Source organism: Lonchura striata, chromosome 4, assembly GCF_046129695.1.
Source record: "Lonchura striata isolate bLonStr1 chromosome 4, bLonStr1.mat, whole genome shotgun sequence".
In the NCBI taxonomy this organism is placed as follows: domain Eukaryota; kingdom Metazoa; phylum Chordata; class Aves; order Passeriformes; family Estrildidae; genus Lonchura; species Lonchura striata.
In genome coordinates, this window is record NC_134606.1 from 39,736,430 (window position 1) to 39,759,201 (window position 22,772).

The window sequence follows — 22,772 nt, forward strand, 5'->3', positions numbered from 1 at the left end:
TATTTAGGTTGTGCTTTAACCTTTGTGCTGATCTCCTTAGATGCATAGCCCATTGCCTGCTTTGATCTTGGGGAAACATGTGCAAAGCTGAGAGCAGAGTATCCACAGTCCTTGTTCTCAGAATATGTCACTGAGCTCAACATTAGAAGCCTCTGTACAGTCAGGTAACAGAGCCTACCTTGAGTTCTGCTTGCTTTCTTTTTCCCCTCTAAATGTAAATAGGCACTTCAGCCAGGTGATAGATTTTTCAGAATCTCTTTGATACTAAAACAGCTTTCATTTATTCTTGTTTCTATGTTAAAGACTTCTGTGAGGAGCTGCTTCATAACTCTAGTCTGATTATTTCAGGGAACTATTGAATAACTGTTGCATGGACTTCTTCTTTTTATGCCAAAATATGCTATGCTTTAGGCTTTCTAACCACATTCACAGTTCAGCTAATTTAATCCTGAATTACTATTTTAGAATACTGGCTTCTCAGTCTCCTGACAAAACTGGATGAGGAGATGGTTTCTACAAAATTTGGTTATTATAAAACTCAGGACAGGTCCAAAGATCTGAAATGTTTAGAAATTCTATTACCATTCTGGGAAAAAAGCCTTGAAATTTGAAAATGAAATGAAGGTACATAATAAGTAAAATTGGCAAATTATTACATTTATAAACTGAGAGCTTCATGCATAAAACTGTGAATTACCAGGGCTGTCAACTCTGCTCTTAAAGTTCCCATTTCATTATTGATTAGTTCCAGAAATACTTCATAGATTTAAACATTTTAAATGTTTCATTTTAGGCAACAGCAAATTTGCAGCACTGGTGTTCATCATCTGTATTTGCAACAAACAGGAGTATTAAATTTGGATCTATACTAGTAAAATTACTTGAAAATATTTATGGTAACTCCTAGGATTTAGATAAAATTGTTTTACTTGAACTAGTCATGTGCAAATACAATAAGCATACAGAAATTGATTTTTTGCATAAACTCCTGTTTTTATTTAGACAATTTCAGCAACATATTATACAATAAATAAGGTCAAAACAAATTATCACTCTTACTTCAGTGAATTAACACTTCCATGTTCTCTGGATAAGAAATCTGTATTTAACATCCAACTTCATTTTCTGTAAAATTTCATTCCAAGAGAAAACCAGAAAACATTATAAGGTGTAATGGATTAGATGTCTTTTTGATTATGTGTTATTCCTAATGCACATTACTGGCTGTTCTTATCCATTTACCATTTTTCTTACATTATTGCCATATAAATACTTTTGCAATATAAAGTAAAAGTATAGCTTATAACAAAAGTTTCTTCTGTGTCTATATTTTTGGATAATACAGTTTTAGGATTTTTTACTTGTTCATCATTATGACTTCATTACAAAAGGGTGGTTTAGATTTGCAGATGTTTTGAGATTCAGTTTAACTATTAAATTGTTAATCTGAAAAACAATAAAGAAGCATTCTCTGATCACATTTGCCTTAAGGTACTTTCAAACTTCTACAGTGATGGAATTTTTGTATATGAAGCAATTTTTCTTGGCTTGCAGAGAGAAGGCATTGATAATATTTGAGGTATTATGTCCTTTGCTTCCCTATGATTTAATAGATCCCATAGAAACAAGGAACGGCAAAAACTCGTGTTTTGGATAATGTATAGGTCAAGCACTGAATATTTTTGCTGCAAGTTAATTAAAAATAGCTGAGTTATCTTTAAACTAACTACTTTAGATTAAAAAGTTGAGTGCAACACATAATTTACATGATCTAATCCAATTTACATGATCGGAATCTTCAGCAGGAAATGTGATTTCTTCTGATTAAACAGGACATTTTGGATATTTTTATACTCCATAGTAGACCCACTGTGAGCATTTGACTAGCAAGTTTTTCTGAGGTCGTGTTATTCAGTGAGACACCATTAATTTCAATTGATTTCTTCGACAGCAACTAGAAAGTAGGTAAATGATGATAGCACTGGTAGCAAGAGTTGCCGAAGAGACAAATTACATGAGGAGGCAGTTTGATACAGTGATGGATAGAGGGAAAGAAATTTGCTAAACAAAAAGAGGCAGAGGAGGCTGTAATTGACAACCACTCCCTCAGAACCTGAATCTGAAAGGCATGATCCTTGGTCATTTCTCTTGGCCAACACCAAATAACTGGGGAGTCCCCACGGAAATAGTTAATGATGCTTGTAGAAAGACGAGAGGCTGGGGCAGCTCTTAGGCCTCCAATTAGATCAATTTGGAGCTTCGTATACTCTGGAGATTTAAATCCATGTAAGTTGGGCTTTTACTAGTGCTGGATGGTGGGATTTTTATTGATATTCTCCTTTTATTATAATTTATAATTAAAGTCTTTAAGGTATTAAAAAGAGTTTGTCTCTACTTGACTTTTTGTTACTGCATTATGAAATTTTAATTATCTTTGCTCATACACCTTGGTGTTCTGTCTCATTTAATGAAGAGAATGGAGGGTGAATCATAAGTAAAGTGCAAAAATAGCTTTTTTCTGTTAAAACTTCTGTGTCTTATTATTGGTGCTGAACAGTGTTTAGTGAACAACACAGATAATTACAATAAGAAAAAAGTGAAAACTAATGGTAAACAAATGTATGTTTTTAAGTGGAAAAATTGCCTTTACTTCTGAGTCAAAGCTCCTAACTAGTGCAATGCATCAGGCTAATAGTTTATTCAATTTCGATTAATTGATTAGCTGGACATGATTGCATATTCCTCATGTTCAGGATAAAGGAAGCATTTGCAGAGGTTCTGGGTAGTCTCAGGTGAAACTGGAATAAACTGAAGCTGTACTTTGAGCAAATGAAATGGTATCCAGATAAAGAAAAGTATGCTGGGAAGCTAGGCCAGCTGAACCCTTGGACAGTTTAACCTTCCTTTGGCTCACTTCCCATGCTTCTACTATGTCTTGCCGCTATTACTGCTCCCTAGACTCACAATGGGGCATGAAGTCATGCTGGCAGAGTTTGTAAAACATGTATCTGTTCCTTCAAAGCTCTTGATAAAGACTTGAGGAATACTGTTAAGAGCTTTCCAGAAATCCATCTGGGTTTCATGGACTGGATCACCTTTGCCTATTGCAACCCCAACCACTAGCATTAATAATTCAGATTTTTCACAGACTATTTCAGAACTGGGATTATTGGAGTACAGAACATGTCAGAGGGAAATTCTTGCAGGCATTTGGCCAAACTCCTTTAATCACGTTCCAGTTGTGGTCTACCTGAATCCTTGTCTCCAAAGCTGATTTCTAGCCAGCTGAATCTCTGTATTTTTACATGGACCTAATCTGTCCCAAGTATAAGACTTTTCATTTGTCTTGGTAGAATTTCACAGTTTTTCAGCCTGCTCCTGTATATAAAAATTCCCTCTGAAGGACAATCTTGTAGAAGTCTGCTTTCTGATCCTCTGAATTTGGTGACAGCTGGCAGATTTCTGAGAATCCATTTTTCTCTGTTAGCCAAATCATTAATGAAAACATTAAACAGTATTGAAACCACTTGTAGTAAACTGACCTTTAGTTTGTGAAATGCTGACCCTTTGAGCCTGAAGACAGGTAAAATACTTGCAGTTCACTCATGCTATCCACACCTCCCTAAGTAGGGTTCAACAGTGAATCAAAGCCTGGCTAGAGAAAATAATGTTCACTACTGTTGAATTAATCATATTGGTCATCATTTCATAGTAGAAACCAGTTCAGGCTTAAGTTCAGGGGTATAGTCTGCAAAGTGTTCCCCTCATAATGCTGAATAAATACAGCTTTTTCATGTCTCTAGGAAATCCTCCGATGTTAACCCCAGTCTGTCTTTACAGGCTGCAAATTCACTAACATTGTATTTTTAAAATTTCTTTATAACATTATAGTTAATTCCTTAGCAGTTTCTGTGTCTTAATTTGCAATCACCACGGGGTGGATAATTTAAATGGATTTATTCAGAGTTAAAAAATTACCATGTGCTTTCGTCATATAACATCATTCATGAATACTTATGTGTACCACTGTTTTAATGAAAAATATTATTTTCAACTTTATGGCATTCCTTTTTTGTCGTTTCCAGTACTGGGTGAACCTTGTGCTAGTGATGTGCTAAACATTTGCAATTCATCTTATAATGAATCATTATTGGCTTTATTCCTCATTAGAATTCCTGTAAGAACTTAGAAAATGTAGTGTTTATTGGTATCATGAACCTCTTGTGCATGCTCCAAATGGAAATGTCTTTGTTTGAAAGTAGTCAGTCATCATAGTTTATTATTTGTATCTTAAGGTTTTAAAGACATTTTAAAGAAACCACTACCAGTGGTTGTCAATGAATATAGCTGATAATAAAATGTCAATGTGAGGTGTCTTTTAGAGTTGAATTTGTCCTGAAGGTGGGAGTGTTTGTTTCATTCTTGGCTTTTTTCAACATTACCTTTTAACCCTTTTATTGTTTACCTAGAACTATATTTACTACATGAAATTCAATTATATCTCATTCATGTAGAACGTAAGGGCAAAGTTATGACAGAGACATTTGTGAAGGTTAAGAAAAGAGACTCTGTTGTCAGTAGTTTATGCTTGCTAATCAGGAGCTTTCACAACAGTCGGAGCTTTGTATGCTGCTGAAAATTAAAAGCTGTTTAAAGTAATCAAAGTAGAAACTGAATATAGTCTGCTATTAAAGATTGTCTTTAATATCAGGTCTTTTGTTCATAAATTGTTTTGCTCATCCATCCCAGATTTAGATAAAAAGTAGGATTAAGGATAGAAAAACTGATTTGTAGCAACTGAATTTTTGGTTTACATTTCACTGCTGATACGGCTTGTGGCGAATATCTGGTCTTTTGTCTGCCAGATGAGTAACAAGAGACATACTTAAAATCTCTCAGAATGATGGGGGCTGAGAAAACTAATGCAAAAGGTGATGTCCAGTGAAATTAGGAAAAAGTGAAGGGAGATGTACAAGCTGAGGTGACCTTCTTAGTAGACAACAAACAGCTTGATGGGAGTTGTGTAACAGTTGAAGAAAGCAACGTATTTTGGTGCAAGCAGCCCAGGAAAGTAAGTAGAATCACCTTTGTGAGAACCCCAGCCTTGCTTTGGGTCCTTATGTGGTGGTGAAATTCCTCCTCCAACCCGTGCTTCCAAAGAAAAACTCCACAGGCTTTAGCTGTTCACTCTCAAGGCAGTTTATTGCTAGTTATCTAACAGATTATGTTCTTGGACTGTGGCTATTTGGTCAGCGGCCTGGGTAGAGGCACACACACCCCCTGACATCCTCTCTATCTGCTGTCTTCTTCGTCTCCCTCTCCGCCCAGGGCTGCTGCTATCTTTTATAAGATATATTACGTATAACATGTTTACAATTATTCCCCAATACCTACTACCTACGTTGCCAAGTGTTTTTCTACACTAAACCAATCTGTGAGTGCCAACATCACCAAGAACATGGAGGTAAGGAAGAAGAAGGAAGAAGGACAGGATCAGCCCACTTTCTTCCATCTTAGAACTTCTGAACCCCATGTACAAAGTGAAAAGCCCCCTGTACATGTGCTAAAACCCCCCTGTACAATACTAAAAAAATTTCCCCTCTACTTCGTAACTACTTATACTATACTATCTAACCTTTTGTGATTGCTTGTTCCACCTCCAAAGTTGGTAATTCATTCCATGGCTCAAACTCAAAATCACAGTTGTTTTTCAGCTGTCTGCCAGGGTCTAGAATGCTTCTGACCAAGGCCTGGAACCTCTAAAAATGTCTGAGAGACATTTTGAGTTCCCACAACCTTGAGGAAACCAAGGAAACTGACATTTGGACTGAGTGTAGAACTTGAAATCCATGTTCTAAAAATATGTTACAGTTTGCAGGGGTGGAGTGTCTGTGGAAATTGAGATGATTGAAATGTAATTTTTATTATAAAGGCATTTAATTTTTTATTTAATAAAAATTCTAATTCAGTTTTCTAAATTTTGTAAGAACTTCCAAGGGGTTTTTAACTTTCCTGGCCCTATTTCATCTTAGAAAATCCTGCCTTTATTTCATATGCATTTTATTATGAAGTTGTTAATAAGTAAACTTTCTATATGTGTGAGAAGATAGACATATATCATAAGTTCATCCTTTACATTTGTGCTTATATGTTTTGATTAAATGTGTGGTTATCATAATTACTGCTATTATTTTCCTCTGACAGTAGTGGTTTATTCTCTATCAATTAAAAAAGTGTACATTTTTCAGATTTAAAACATAATAATCAATATTATTTTCATAGATTCAAACAACTCAAGGGCTTTTAGTTTAGGAGTTATAATGAAGTAATATTTGAGATCTACTTTTTTTTTTTCTTAAAAAAAATCCTTTTCTTAAAAAGATTTTTTTTTTCTTGGGGTTGGTTTGGTTTTATTCTTTAACATTAACTTAGTATAAAAACATGATTGACAGTACTTTATTTTCCTTCTTTTTCATTGAAAAATACTTCCTCCATTCCAAATTAAGGTATTCTTTAGATTAAAGCAGTGGAATTGTTGACTTCTTCAGCTAACAGGCCAGCTAATGCTAGTCTATATTCCTTTTCTTCCAGGGTAGTTTACTCTCCTGACTCATTATGCTAGTCTCACCACCATAAACTGCCTCTGGCCTGGCAATTTTGTACTGATGGGTTCTAAAACAATATTATCACTATATGCTTGCCCGGTGTTTTCTTCCTTGTGCATTTCCTGTTGACCACCATCAGTTACAGGATACTTTGTTCTGACCATATGGATTTATTTTTCTGATTAGGGTGGCTTTATTATAAAGCTGTGTTACTGCAATAGATCATGGACTGTGCTTCTAGAGCTGTGGATTCTGTTTGATGTTCCAGATTCAGACTACATTTGGAGCTTAGACTGCAAACTTTAATCTGTATGTTCTGTAAGTGTGTTTGTGTCCCAGCCTTGTGTGTATATCCCATTCCAACACACCCTCTTTTCTTTTGTCATTTGTCTGCAAACGTTCTGTGTGAAAAGAATGATTCTTTGTTATCAAGAAGCAGCATTTTTCCATATCAGGAATTCATCAGCAGACTTTGAGTAGGAATTTTTATATTTCAGATGTGTCTTCCCATTTCTGAAGGCTGATGTGATGGCTCAGCACCATAAATCCAGATTTTGAGGGATTGTCAATAAAAGAGTGATCTGGAGTAGGGGGAAGTGAGACTAAGTTTGATTTTCTAAAACTTTGTGAAAACTTTATTTTAAAGTTTAAACCTACATCTGCAATATGCATTGGCATGTTCTGTGAATGACTGAAAAGATAAACTGTGAAACTGTGCAGTCTTGGATGGGATAGTGGGAAAGCTCATATTTCAGCTAAGGAAGTGTTCCAGAGATGACAGGACTTGACACTGTAGACAGCTGAATGCTGTTCCAGGTCTTGTCAAAAAGCTGTACAGGAAAATCTGAAAAGAGTAATCTAAGAGGTGGTTTCTAGAATCTTTGTTTTATAAAGGTTTAAAAGTCATGGTGACTCATGGTGACTGGGTCCATAGCAGATGACTTCTACAGGATATACATGGAGAGACATAATTTCAAATATTGTTATTTTATACACCTATGTAAAAGTCTGAATAGTTTCTAGTATCAATTTATATTTTCTAAAGTTTATATTTGTGATCAATGTTTTGTAAACAATTTTCTTATCTTGGAACAAAGTGAAAAGTCAGTAGCAATAGAAGGCAATCTGGTTAATATATTTGTATTTAATTGTATACACTCCTCCTATTCTGACCTCAAGGTGTCCTCTGGTAGTATCTTCTGAGGTAAATTGTTGGGTGAAAAGTAAAGTGCTTACTGTCATGTTCTCCCTGTTGTCTAAACTAGCATTCTTACTGGAACACTGGAGCTCCCACCTTGCCATGCAGGAGGAGATGTGTGTTTGGGAACAGACACATCTTTCCCACAATTCAGGCAGGAAGTGGTAAGGGTGCATACCTGCAAACTCTAATGGGTTAGCACACCAAGTTGTGCTGCCAAGCTGCAAGGTAGGCATAGCTGTGAACCTTCCTCCCCTCCCTCACCCAGTGATGAAGGTCAGTTCCAGATGTGCTAAAAGCCAGGTGATGCTCGCTGCAGTATCCGGAACTATTGCATAAGTAGTAAACCTGAATGTGTTCAAGAAGGGACTAGAAGAACTAACAGGATCAGTGGATGTAAACAGTAACACAGAGAAACAAAAGGGGAAGTAGGACTGGGGAGAAATAAAAGATGAGAATAAGGAGATGAAATGAAGGGGTGGGGGGAGGGAAAGAAAAAAGCACAGACTATTCTAAATGCATCTACATTCTGTGTAGCTTGAAAAGCAGCCAGAAGGAAAAGCAAAGATTTATTAACAGGTTTTAAATGGAAGTAAATCAGAGAAGTTGTCAAAACACTGATTTTAGATATAACAATCTTGTGAGGTTGTGTACATATATAGGTGTTATTATTGGTTTGGAGAAAAACACTGAGGTCATTGGCTGTCAACCTCCTGGTGTTCTTTCTATGAAGTGTCATTTTCATATTTTCATATGTTCTTTCTTTTTTTAGCTGAAGAGAGATGTTTTTTTAAAACTATTACTGAAAAATAATCTTTTTATCTTTTGAAAGGAACAGATGATGTGAAATGATAAGTATTTTTTAAACATTTCTGTGGGGAGAAGTATTGTGGTTTTAAGAGTTCTATCCACTGTGATGAGTTCCACTTTAGTTAGGCTATTTAGAAGCCTTGCTTAGGCTGCTCACAGCTGCAAGTGTGTCCCAAATTTGGAAATCTGTGGCTTAGTCTGGCCTCATTGCATTTCTTCCTTGCTATTCCGTGAAGTTTTTGTTGCCACTCATTGCATATTCTGCTACATCAGAGGAACATTCAGTGTTCTTTTCAGCAGAATGATCTCTTTGTAATACTTGTTTCTGTCTACATCATTCCAAAATTGAAATATAAGCTACTAAATTTATAAATAACCCCAAACTCAAATTAATAAATGCAATGGTATGAATAATTTTTTTTTAAACAAACTGAACCACACTGATATATAACTGAAGGAATGTAAGTAAGGAAATAAGGAAAATAAAGACCTTTTCCTGAACATATTCTCCCTTACTAACTAAATATAATCATAATTTGAAGACAGTGATATCTGTGCAATCACATATATGCCCATAATGCAAGATAAATGTCACACCCAGCTTAAGGTTTAAAGTTAATGAATACATTTACAGTGGCTGTAGGACGTCATCATATTTTTCTTTACTTTTTTCCATCTGATCAGTCACTATAGTAGTCAGCAAATCCAGAAGAAAAATTGTTAAAATATATTTTAAAATACGTATTTTTTGGTGTAGATAATTTCTAGCGCCAAGAAATATGTCCCAGAGGAGTTGGTGAAATGCACAGAAACTGACAGAATGCACAGAAGTATCAAATTGAAGCTTTTCAGAAACTTGGTCATGTACATAAGTTGGTGTTGATGTGATGTTATCAGCAAAACTAGAAAGGTGTTTTGGAAATGGTGCATTACATTCAGCAAAAATGAAAAATGCTCCTTCTCAAAAAGAAACAGGATAGGTCCTTATAGTAATGAAATTAAAAATTTTGTTCAACCTAAGTAACTCCCAAAATTTTTTCAATTACTATCTTTTTAATATGCCATTTCTCACTCTCTTCTGCATTTTTTCCTCTTTTGTACATCTTAAATACCTTTCTCACCACTGTTGCATAGACTTAGCACAGCAATTTTAAAAGATCTGAAGTTCAGCTTTGTGCATCTAAAAATACTAACTTCAGAAAATTAAGAACTGAGATGACCCAAAAAGTGCTGATACTAAATTGAACATCCCATCCATGTTGGATCAGTACCTGATATGCTTTCTGCTGTTATTGTTTTAAAAAACTGACACAGTACAATTCTGCAATGGTTGTTATTAAAAATGCACTAGCATAGCAAGAATTATCTTTCTATTTTAAAAGAAAATATCTGAAACTCAAACACAGGCAGTATTTTTTAGTGACAATGTCAGTGTTGTTGTGAAGAGTCATTCTCCATATTCTGAACAAAAACACATATTCTCTGTTGAATTTACAAGGGATATAATGTAAAGTGTTAAGTGTTTAACACTAAATGAGAAAATTTGTTGCAAGTCTGTGAGGTTTTTAGGTTCAAAAATTTCTCATTTGAAGTGCACATGCTAATACTGCTCTGTGGTCTGCTAGATTTTTGTTTTTGGTTTATTTTTGCACAGGTCATTTTTACCATATGCTCTCCTCTTATCTTAAAATTTAAAAAAGGCATTTTTTCATAGACTTCTAAAAAGTAACTATTGCTGCAAGAACAACTGTGTTTAAGCAGATGTGTTAAAAAACATTGAAATGCTATGGATGCACACTCATTATTCATGTGTGCCCACAGAAATTATCATTGCTGTGGGTGTGATATCACATATCAGGACAGGTATGATTGGAACAGGTAATTTGGCATATTTTCTTCAACAGTAATGTATCTTTTTTTTTTTGTGAAAACTTATCATATTTTCTGGACTGTTGTGGTTTCTGCTATGTTGGAAATATTTTTATGTACAAGAGTTTTAACTGTATCTTGCTAATCTCGAATGTAGCCTTTAAAATTGAATCTAAGTCTAAAAATGAGAACAGGTTAACCAAAAATTATTACTTCATTTACTTGGAAATTCTTTTCTAAACATAATTTATAATTAACTTTTGCAGAAACTTTATAGGCTAGAAATATATTGTTGTCTAACTTGGAATATTGAACCTATAAAAGTTGCAAGTTTATATACACATAAACCTAGGATACCTCATCTGACTACTTTCAGATCAGCAATTCCAGTAATATGCATCAAATCAAATTTTAACTCATCACAATAACTTTGAAATTTCCCCTTGGATTCACTGAATGGTGCATGAAATCAGTTACAGAACATTGTGAGAGGATATGTTAAGGTTGGGCAGGCAGTTTCAGTCCACTGAGATGGTAGTAGAGACAGGAGGGAGAGAGACTTAATATTTGCCACTTCATTTACTGTCTCTTCAAGAGACTTAAGTGCATAAAAGCTGGAATTACATTCTTCTTCATGAGGAGAAAGAACTAGTCTGTCAATCAGGATAGGCAAACTTTGGATTGTTTTGTTTATGACTAATAAATGGCATGTGGGAAACATGCCATCAACATTACAGGAGTAGATTGCTGATTTCCCTTGCAGTGGAAGACATCGAATCTGTACAGATCAGGAGTTGACTTTCTTGGCCTGGTTTTCCCCTTAGGCTTCCAAAGTTCCCATAACAATTGAATTCAACTTCACAGCGTTCTCAAAACAACATAGTCTGTCAGGTAGACCCTTTATTTGCACTGTTGTAAATATCCTTAACAAATGCAGTAATTATACTTTTCAAAACATGCTCACTGTTATCTAATACAGATACAAGAATATAAGGCAAGAGCTAATACATATGGATTTTGTGCACATTTGTGTAAAACACAGGGTCTTGAGGAGGAGTTTGAGTCAATGGATATAAATTAAACTACTTAAAAGTAAGAATTAAATTTAAACCACACGTATTATGAGTTTAGAAATTTTGTTTTACTTTAATCAGTTTATGAATTTGAAATTAACAAAAGGTGATAATTGCTGATTTTAATGATTGCCATTATTAATATTTTTTAAAAAGTTAAAATGTATAATGTATGAGCAAAGATATTCAGAAGAAATACTATTCAAATCAATTAAAAATATCAGAGGTGTAAAATTATTTTCAAGAGGAAATACACACTGATTATTAATTCAATTGCATTTCAGTTGATTTACTTGCTTCATTAAAAATGTTAAATTACCTTAAATTACCTTCACTTAATTTACTAAATGAACTAGCAGTTAAAGCTTTCTTTCTGCAGAGAAAATTTAGAAATCCCATTTCCTGGGTGATTTCCATGTAGAATTAAGAAATATGCCTTATAACTACAAAAACAACTGTATTGGTCCCAGATCCAGCCAGTCCAGCTTTCTTTGAGCCATGAACATTACTTGATATTTAGAGAAGTGGAAAAATAATATCATTATAATTTCTCCCAAGTGTTTGTGTGATCTGCACATGTCATCTTCTGGAATCTATAATAACCTTTGGAAAAGATTTTCTTTTTCAGCTATATCACTTCAAACTAATGTCCTTCATTTTGAACTTGCCTCTCACTTATTTTGATGACTTTCCAGTGTAAAAAAAGCCAATAAGCCATCGTGCTGCCATGGAAATTCTTTTCCAGCATTTCCACGACATCCATGATTTTGCTGTCAAAGCTCTCTGCATCATTATGGTTTTTTTTGAATAAAAATTCAAGCCTTTGTGATTTTTTAAATATATATTTAAACTGCTCAATGCCTTGATAACTTTTCTTTCCTGAGCTTTTACCTACCATGCAGAACTGCATATGTTATGCATTCTACAAATGATGGAACAAGATTATTTTGGGTTTTGTTTGCTTTTAGTTGCTTTCCAAAGAATTCCTAGTCATTGATTTGAATTTTTCTCTGCTGGAGGGGACAGAGTTGATAAAGATGCTTGTCATCACTTCACTGTTTCTCTCCTGACAAATGAACTTGCAGCCCATTAATCCAAGTCTTTCAGCTACTTACAGTCACAGTCTACAGTCATTCTTCTTCTTCTTCAAAGAACCATTAAATAACAGACTTTGCTTCAATGGTAAGCACTAAAGACACACATCTGTAAGCTTCTCAGAAATATAATAATCTATAATTTATTTAGTAATTTTATTTATTTCAATCTATTCTTTAAGAATTTAATTTAAAGATACTTGCTTCTCTAGTTATTTTTGGTCCTAAAAAATAGAATATGAAAGTTGTTTCAGTAAAAAAAGAATTTGATTCACTGAAGCAGAAGGTCAGCTGATGTAGTCTAATTTATCCTTTATGCTTTTAAAACAGGAAGCACTCAATGTTTCTAGATATTGAACAAAATATACTCTCTTCTTGTGAGAGGAAGCAGAAATCTTGTGGTTCACATTTGTCTTTCAGAGAAGCTTCAAGTTCTTCCATAAAGTAAATGTTTCCTAGGATGCCATACCAATCCCCGTCTATTAATTTCATTGTCTAGTACTATAAATAAATGCAGAAATGATTGTGTTTCCTTTCCTGTTTTTTGATGATTTTTTTCATGGAATTGGTTTCTACAGGACTTCCTAAAAAACATTAAAGCTATTACAATATTATATTTTCAACAAAAAAATGTTTCTCAAGTTTCTTGTCAGTGAAGAAAAAAGACAAATAAGTGATAATTATAACATTAAGAGCTTTCAGCTTTTTGTAACAATTGCCTGAATTTCAATCCAAGCTCTGCAGCTAAAACATTAAGGAGTAATGAAAAAGTTATTTATGCTTTTTTGTTTGGTTGGTTTTTTGGTTTCTTGTTGTTGTTTTGTTTTTGGGGTTTTTTTTTTGTTTTTTTTTTTTTTTTTTGCATGTTTGTATTTGCTCTTTTTAATGGATTTTGGGAACAGAAAGACTTGATGGCATAAGACCTTAGAGAGCAGGCACCCATGAACCATGCTCTGTTACTTTTCATTCTGAAACATTTACTAAGTATGTGAATAATATGTTTACAAGTTCAAAGCAGAATATACAGCAGATAATGACAACATTAGTCATGCTAATGGTGATGTTTGCTGATTTTAAAATTGCTGTAAAAGAGCAGCAGAATGACACTGATGAAAAAGCTTCTGTTACGTCATTATAAGGAAAGTGGGATCAATGCCAGAAGAGTAAAAGGCACATTACCTAGCTGCATTTCAGCTAATTCAAGCAACTAAGTAATGTTATACATTCAGTATAGAGCTTAGTGTAGTTCATAGATAAAAGGCTTTTTGCTTGCTTTAAAAAGTTGTTTTATTTTAATTTGTTTGAAATAGGCAAACAATATAAATACAGGCTTGATATGGTCTTAATTTTCAATAGTGGGTACCATTTGGCATAATGTTCATTAGTTGAGACTTGGAAGGGTTTTGTGGCTGCTTTGAATAAATACACAGAACTTTTGGAAGCAAAAGAGAAGGTTCAAATTGCACATTTGTTAATGGTATTAAATTAACCAAGGCAGTCTACAGTTGAGTAAGACCTTCCTCTTTTCCTCTCTTTAACAACATAATCTATTATAAAGTGATACAGAGACTACAAATGTAACATCTTCTCATACACTTTAGCTATTAAAACCTTTTATTCAGAGTGATATTGTGGCTTTTCTTTACTCATCGTAAGAGACAGTAAGGAGCTATTTAGCCTAAATAAATTTCATATACTTCACTGTTTTTCTTCCCAGTAACCTGACTTGTTATTCGAAGACCACAAATGGCTTTTATGTTTGTGTACAGTTCCCTAGAGTTCATTTGGGCCATCAAAGGAGTTGGAGATTGGATTTTTCATGTATAGGGAAAGAACTGAAAGAAATAACCCCGCTTTTACTATTTTTCCTTTATCTTCTTCAGAAAACTCAAATCCAAGCATAACATTTCTTTCCCTAAATGTGCTAAATTTAGACCATCAAACTCTTTCGTGTTATGCACACTGACCCAATGTCCTTAGGATTAAGAAATGAGAATTGTTGGTCAAAGCACTGTACAGCTGTCACTATTTTTTTTTTTTCCTAACAGAGCCCTACTGCCCCACTCTGTTTTAAAAGTTCAATAATATAATTTCAACTGTTGTCTTACACATAATTGATCATAATTTGCAGTATTTCTTGATTCATTTGGAGTGATGTAATTTTGCATTTGATTTCAGTAAGTTCTGAAGATATTTTTGAAAGCTATCAGAAATGTATTTATATTAGAACGTAATTAGACAATTATAATAGACAAACTATTTATAATTTGATCTAATTTTAATGAAATGACAGACAAAAGTAGATTTATAGCATAGATTCTAGATAAAGAGAAGCAATGGGAAAAAAAATGCTTTCATAATTTTCAGTGAAGCACTTGGGATGTTTGCATATTAGAATCTTTTTAGTCAGGTAAAATCATGGGGAGTTAGTAGTGGTAAAATGAATAAAGATCTGGATGAAGGGGAGATGATATGGTTTCAGTGAAATGGGAAAATATCAGTTTGAGGAGTTATTATTGAAGCTCTCCAGAAACCGCCTGGGAAGCAAACTTCTTTAAAGATTAGAACCTTAAGGCCTGGCACAATAAAAGTGATATGAAAATTAATGTTACAAAGTACAAATTATTATACATGGTTAAGAGTAAGAAATTATGCTTGAAGCTGAGAAGTAATCTACTGGAAAGAGCAGAGTCAAAAAAAGTTGTGTGGACCTGACATTTACAGGGCAACTGTAAGGAACCAGATGTGAAAATAGCAATTGCATTGTACAGATGTATTGGCTGAAGTTGTTCAGGAAAAGTTGATAATTTCCACTTCAATAATCCTAAATATTGTGTAAAGTTTTCTTTCATGTGTTTTAAAGAAGGATAAATTCAAGTTGGATCAAATACAGTGATAACTTCAGTAACAAAAACAAGATGAGAGGAGCCAGAAGAACTTGGCTCAAGACCATAAATCAGGATGAAGGGCAGGAGAGTTGGCAGAATGGCTTCAGCAGCCAAGGATCATATCAAATGCCTTCAACCTTCTCTCAACCAGTGCAGGAATGTCTCAGATTTAAATTATTAGTTTTGATTTGGTTTATTTGTTTGGGTTGGTTGATTAGTTAGTTGGTTTTGGTTTTCTTTTGTTGCTTAAAATCTTTGATATTTTTGAGCCTTTTCAGTAAGTTTTCCTTTTTCCTGGTCAGTGTTAAAGTTCTAAAATGTCTTCCCAATAGTTAATATTTATTCTGCTTTCACTCCTTTTGTCCTATTTTATAATAGCTTTATTTTATTTCCAACCAGATATTTTTACACAGTTGTCTGTTGTTTTTGTCTCCTAACTATACTTCTAGATTTTATTTAAATGTTTGGGTTATTTTGATGTGGGTCTTTTGTTTGCATTTCTTCCCTTTATCTGAAAGAGTGTATCCAGTAACTTTTATAATTAAGAACCAGGGATGCATGTCAGATTGATATTGCATCTGGAGGAATTACAAACAAACTCATTAATATGGTGCATCATGGTAGAGGATCTGTGTTTCTAAAAATAGCAAGCTATAAGAAGTAGTTTCTACTGGCTCCTTATAATATTACTGCTCTGTAACCAGCAATACCAACATTTACTTTTTTGTGTGGTGATGGTGTCAGTAAACAGAATTCATTTCGCTTCCAGTCTTTCTAAACCTTAACACTGCCTTTTCATTTAATGTTAAATAAACAAAATGTGTGTGTTAAATAAACAAAATGTGTGTTGACCTACAAAGGTAACATAGAGGGAAAGCTAGAAGTCATCCTAGTCAGAAGTGTCTCTTAATGACACAATTTCAGTACCTGTGTATTTGCTCTCAGAACCATATTTATTTCTTTCAAGGAGAAGAGGTGGTAAATGCATCATTTACTTCCTGGGCCAGTGTTTTATATTTCCAAAGGAATGTCACAGTGCCTGAACTCTGAGACAAGTGATGCCCTGTGCACCTGATGGCTTTTTGCACACACCACACCCCTTCCACCCCCAGCGGTATTTACCTTTCACTGTGGCTGCCTGCAGACAGGAATTTTCAGTACAAAAGATTCTGCAGCAAGTGCTGCCCTCTAAGCTTGGGGCTTTTTGGATTGGGTGGTAACTTTTTTTCCCCCCCAGTAATGAGGAAATATGTGCAATAATTTTCTGTCAAGAAAATAAGAAAAGATATAATGTAACTTATAAGCCCTTTTTTCCTATGAAATAATAATATGAATATATGTAATTGTATAGCTTTATGAAAGTTTTTACATAAATTTTCACTAATTTACAGGAAAGCAGTGATTCTAGTGCATTTATTAAAATAGTTTTTTTTCATCTCTTTAAAAAAATATCTAGCATCAGTGCATTGACTAGTTCCAGGACTGCAACTGTTTCTTAATCTTTTTAAATTCTGCATTTGGCCCTTTTGTTACAGTAGTCATGAAATAAAAATTCTGAATAGCTTATCAATATATTATATTGAAGACTGCAAATTTTTTCAGAAATTCTTTGTGAGTTTTCTCTGGCAAAATTACTGCTGTAATCCTATGTTATTACTATTGTTTTTGTTGCTATTATTATCATTATCTTAATTATTATTTATTATAAGGTTATTATTATTTTTAAAACCAAGACAGTTTGAAAATGTTAAAAAATATTTGAACTCTTGGTGTCAACCAAATTACAGCCTCTCAGTTTTGATTTCAGAATATCCTTGCTCATGTAGGAAATCTTAAGCTTTATATTTGACAGATGCTCTCTTTTCTAGTGCCATCTTCTAAAAATTATATACATCTGCAACAGTGACTGTGCTTGTTTATGTACGCATTCATAGTAATACTGAAGTTAATTGAAAAATGACTTTTAAATCTTGTAGAATTTAAGTTGCCTGTGTCGGTTTATCATGTGAAGGTTGGCAGCTAGCATAGACAGCCCTACAACACCAGCTGATGTCATGCCTTTCCTGGATTGAATAGTGACTTTAAAATATACAGATAATATAAATTTATAAATGAAATACCAGAATACTTACCTCACTTTTGAGATCTTTGCATAGTGACCTGAATAAAGAAGCAAAATATGTGTACTATTAGCTGGCTACCAGAAGTTCTGAATCATTCAGGAGCCATGCAGCTATGTTTCACTGTCTGAAAGATAGTGTCACTGAAGAACCATCTCCTGTAACAGAAAATGAAGTGCTTCTGAGGATGCAGTATATTTTAAAAAGTACAGTAAACATCAGAAGAATAAATTTAATTTAATTGGCACATTTAATTTTCCTTAGTGTAAAGCATTGTGTCAGGTAATGCATCTAGTTAAGAAAGTTCAGTCTCTTTTCGGCATATCTGGTGGGTACTGTCACTCATGTTTTGAGTCATAGAGTATATTCCTTTTGAAAGAAGAAAGAATCAGAGGGGCTCTCTTTAGAAATAAGTATAAAATTATATTTTTAAATCACATTTTTAAAGAATTTAATTATTGAACAGCTAAGCTTACTTTCATGCTTTTCTAATGCTTGCACTTGTAGGTGAGGGGTTGGAAGGAGGGTGGGAGGAAGTGTTAATTACAAAGTATTGCTTGTATGAGGCTGAAATGAACTTATAGAAGATCTTAGCTTCCTTACAAGTTCCTTCTTTGCTATAATGAAAGACTTAATGTCTCTTATATGAAAGTATTTTCATAAATAAAAGAGAATAGACCCATGATGTCATTTGTAGTTGAAGAATGAAAGATGAAAACCAGAGATTTTTCATCCTTTAGCAGCTGAGTGGAAAAAAATTTATTTGGATGATCTTCAGTTTCTATGTTGTTCTTTTATCCAATATGAGAAAATCCTTACAAGTATAGAATTTTAGTAGGTTATGTTTAGTCAGGCTCACCACAGGTGAAAAGCTAACTCTCAGATGATCAGCCTGTAACTTAAGGCAATTACACAAGAGGGAAAAGTGTGCAGTGTTTCATCAGTTTGATGTGTATCACTCCTTTTTTTGCAACTGTCCAAATGAGTTCTGGGACATAGAAGTGAAATGGCCTTCTGTTAAAATTGGAGCTACTTAGTAAATAGATGAACAGAGAAAGTTTAAAGGTCTCGATTCCTATCACATATGTCTGAATTTTTAAAAGATTTTTTCAAACATTGAGTAATGAGGAATAACTAGTTAGCCTGAAAATATAGAATAAATGATCTGACTAGTCCACTCTGCCTGCCTGAACTGTCAGATCACTTCCAGTGTCTGACTTTGGATATGCAGTCATGTGTATTACAGTCCTACCTCTGGAATTCACTTTCATGTTAAATGCTGCTTCTTACAGGCTGATACTTGTCAGTCAATTTAATTGAAATGTCATGCTGACCTTTATATGAAATACGCTGAACTTGCTGGGGTTTTTGGAAGCTCTTTTTACTTTTGTTCCTGTTAAATTTCTTAAATTACCAGTATACAAAAAGTTCAAACTAATTAAGCTCATTAAACTGCCTGCTTCTTGATCTTACAAACAATACATTTTTTTGCAGATGTAGTTCAGCTGAATCTGCCTGAAGATCAAAAAATAAGCACCACTGCAGCAACAGTGGGACAGAGTGCTGTCTTAAGTTGTGGCATCCAGGGAACCTTGAGACCTCCCATCATCTGGAAGAGGAACAATGTAATTCTGAACAGCTTAGATTTGGAAGATATCAGTGTAAGTAACAGAAAGTTCTATTTAACAGATTTTTATGAAAACCTCTCATAAATAATAGAAAAGTGATGCATTACATGCTACATACTCCTGATGTTTCAAAGAAAAGACATGGAAATGATATGCCACAAATTATGCCTGGTTTTATTTGCTGTGTATTTGAACCCCTGTTAAATATAGAGAAAATATGTTTCACAGACCAATCATTTAAAACATAAATATAGCTGTAAAAGAACATGAGGGCTAAATTGCAGACCAAAATACAGTCAGCATTATACATTCAGGCTTATACAGTCTTCACATATTTAGAAGAAAAGAGAAATCTGTGACATGAACATTTTCATGTACAAACAGATCATAATAAGATTTCTTTTATAATAGTTCAATAGACATCTATTTTTTTTCCCGAAATAAGTATTTCATAATACAATTAGTTGTTTTGCCCATTCCTCCAAACATTCAGCAGTATATATGGTACCTCTCAAAGAATGAAAAACAAAATATTAGTATAATTTGTAAATCTTTTTTTTTCAGGAAGGCAAGTGTTTGCCACCTAACATTGCCATGACCTAAAAATACAGTGGAAAGTAGAAAACGAGTATTAGCATTATGTCCTAAAAATAAGCTTTCATCTAAATTTTGTATGCTTCTGGGTATGCTCTCTTTGTTTTGGCCATTTTGCATTAGCAAAGTTCTAAATGTGGACAAATTGTTACACTGGGAGTTGTGCTGTCTAACCCAAGTGAGTCTGAAATCACCTGAACTGTATGTGTGTGAAATATTGCTACAATCAAATACCTAGTTTCTCAATTTTTATTTCTTTTTTTAATTAATGGTTTATTTTTAAGGTGGAAATTGTTCCCATACATCTCTCTATTATGTCTGGTTTTGTTAATTCTGGTGGTAAGCTGAGCTTCCTCAGAGTGGTGGTTTGTAAAATAATAGACAATTTCAAAGCTCAAAAGCTCATCTTGATTTAAGTGATGGTTTTAAGACTTAGGATCAACCCAACATAATCTGAAAAGCTCTCTATTAAATAAGAATTGCTTTTGTTAGTTTGATATTAATCACATGACTTACATTGAAAAGTGTCTTGCCCATGTCCGCAAGATCCTGTCTGCAATATTTGTTACATTTCTGTAAATATTCCTGACGCTCAAAACCATTATTTGGAGTTCTTACTAGTCAATTCTAAGTGTAATAGATGGCATGAGCTGTTGATAGAAAAAGGAACATGCATCTGTACTCACAGAAATAAAAGGGAAATGATGAATGGAAACGAAGCTAAGAGCTCGGCTTCAGACTCAAAGGTTAAGCTGGCTTTTTTGCAGACATGAAAAGAGCAAGTGATTTCTAAGCTAGATACATACATATTTGAGTATGAAAAAAGCCAAACAAAACCAAAAACACAAAAACAAAAAAGAAAAACCACCAGAGAAAGTTCTTTTCCTGAGTGCAGGTGCCCAGGAATTGGCAGTAGGGGTCACAGGTGTGGCCTCTCAGGGAAAAGGGCAGGGGATGTCATGTGCTGTATGCAGCCCTTCCTAAGGGACCATCAACAGGGCAGCAGCTCAGACACACCCATGGCACCTCCAAAAGAAAATTTAAAAAAAGGGAATAAAAAAGAGGGAGAGAGAGAGAGATTAGAGAACAAAAAAGTGCAAGAAACAGAAGACGTAAGTCTAAAGCTGGAAGAGCAGAAGGTACTCCTTGGTGAAGCAGATATGCAAAACACCTACATTGGAGCAGGTTTATCTTGAAGGACTTGACCAATTGCCTGACCAATCTGGTGACTTTCTATGATCCAGTTATGGCTGTGGTTGACAAGGCAGGACCAACAGATGTCACCTATCTAGACTTCTGCAAGGCCTTCTATATGGTTCCATGCAACATTCTTCTGGATGGATGGATGGAATGGATAGATGGATGGAGCCAGAGGTTGTGGTCAACAACTCTGTCATTGTGTCTAAATGGGGGCCAGTGACAAGAGGTGTCCCTCAGGGGTCTGTCTTTAGCCTAGTGCTCTTCAACATCTCTGTCAATGACACAGACAGTGGGATCGAGGGCACCCTCAGCAAGGTGACATGAAACTCAGTGGTGCAGTTGGCACATCTGAAAGCTGGAATGCCACCCAGGGGCATTCTCAGACAAATCTGAGAAGTGGATCCACAGGAGCCTCACTGTACATAAGCAAAAATTAAGTTATAGTTTAGTCCCTTAACAGTTTAGTTACAATTCAAATACAGAAAGAGAAGGTCATATTAAATATTCACGGAGTGAGGCACTAAAATTAATAGAGCTCAAATATATATATGTGGGATATTAATATCTCTTTCTAGATAAAGTAAAATAGGGGGAAAGAAAGAATTAATGGTGTCTGGATTAAAAGAAGAAACAAAGAATGGAGAGAAAGACATTGAGTTATATTCATCCCCAGACCTTTTTTTCTTCAAAATTTATTTTACTTTTCACCGTTTTCACAGATTTGATTTGTGTCTCTTTATTTCTAGATTCTATACTCCTTGTATAATATAAGATGTCCCCAGAAGCAGTGTAATCTAAGTTTTACTATGGCTACATTATAAACTATAATGATGTTTGCCTAACTCTGGGAATTCTTAATTTACTCAGTTATACAAGAACCACATCTGAGCATCTCAAGACTAATAATGTTGTGTAAAGAGCAGTACATTTTCTGAAAATGACAAGGCAAACACTGACCTGGGAAGATAGATAGTTAGGGTTTTGGGGTTTTTTCAGTAAAATGGATCAAACTTCAACATAACTGGAAGTCAACACATATATAGGAAATCAGTCAGACTAAGCAGTAGTGACAGTGTAATTTTGTAAATCATAGGAAGTGCTCATACATAGAAATTTAGCTTTTGCACTATCTTGTTCTTGGTATGAATTAAGCTATTTACTTTGAAGAGGGACAAACACAGAACAATATAATGTCCTAGTATTTTGTCAAATGGAAAAATGCAACAAGAAGGAAAGGAGTCCATGTCTAAACTGATATTGATAGGTTCTTTTGGAGGTTTTTTTTTTAATATTCTACTCCTCTATTAAAGTGTACAAGATATATCTCTAACGCTGTGAACTGTGGAGTAGCTAAAAAGGAGTCTTCATGATAACTAGTGTCTTGTATATTGTAAGACATTTTAAAGAAATACTAAGAAATACTGTTTGACTTTCAAAGGATGATAACAGAAATTTGTATTTAAATAGTATATTTAAAAATGTTCTATGAAGTGTGTGTTAATAACATTACTGATAATATCTAGTCAATAATTTTAGAAGTCCTTAGTACTCCTCAACTCTTATGATACTTATAACTACTTTTTGTAGAAGTACTGCATCTTGCTACTAATCCTTCTCTTACTGAAACTGATGGGAGGCAAGGATAATTAGCACCCATCTGAGTGAAATTATATGCCTCTGCATATTTTACTTA

At 34.2% G+C, this 22,772-nt stretch overlaps 1 protein-coding gene across 4 annotated transcripts in view; it reads left to right on the forward strand.

Annotated features, from left to right (window-relative positions):
• The window catches only part of FSTL5 (follistatin like 5), a 365,217-nt gene that overhangs the window by 259,388 nt on the left and 83,057 nt on the right, over positions 1 to 22,772 (forward strand). For all 4 annotated transcript variants that reach the window (XM_077782912.1, XM_077782913.1, XM_021536555.3 and 1 more), the window contains one exon: positions 19,152 to 19,318. In XM_077782912.1, coding sequence (XP_077639038.1) covers positions 19,152 to 19,318 — 167 coding nt within the window. The remainder of the gene's footprint in view (positions 1 to 19,151; positions 19,319 to 22,772) is intronic.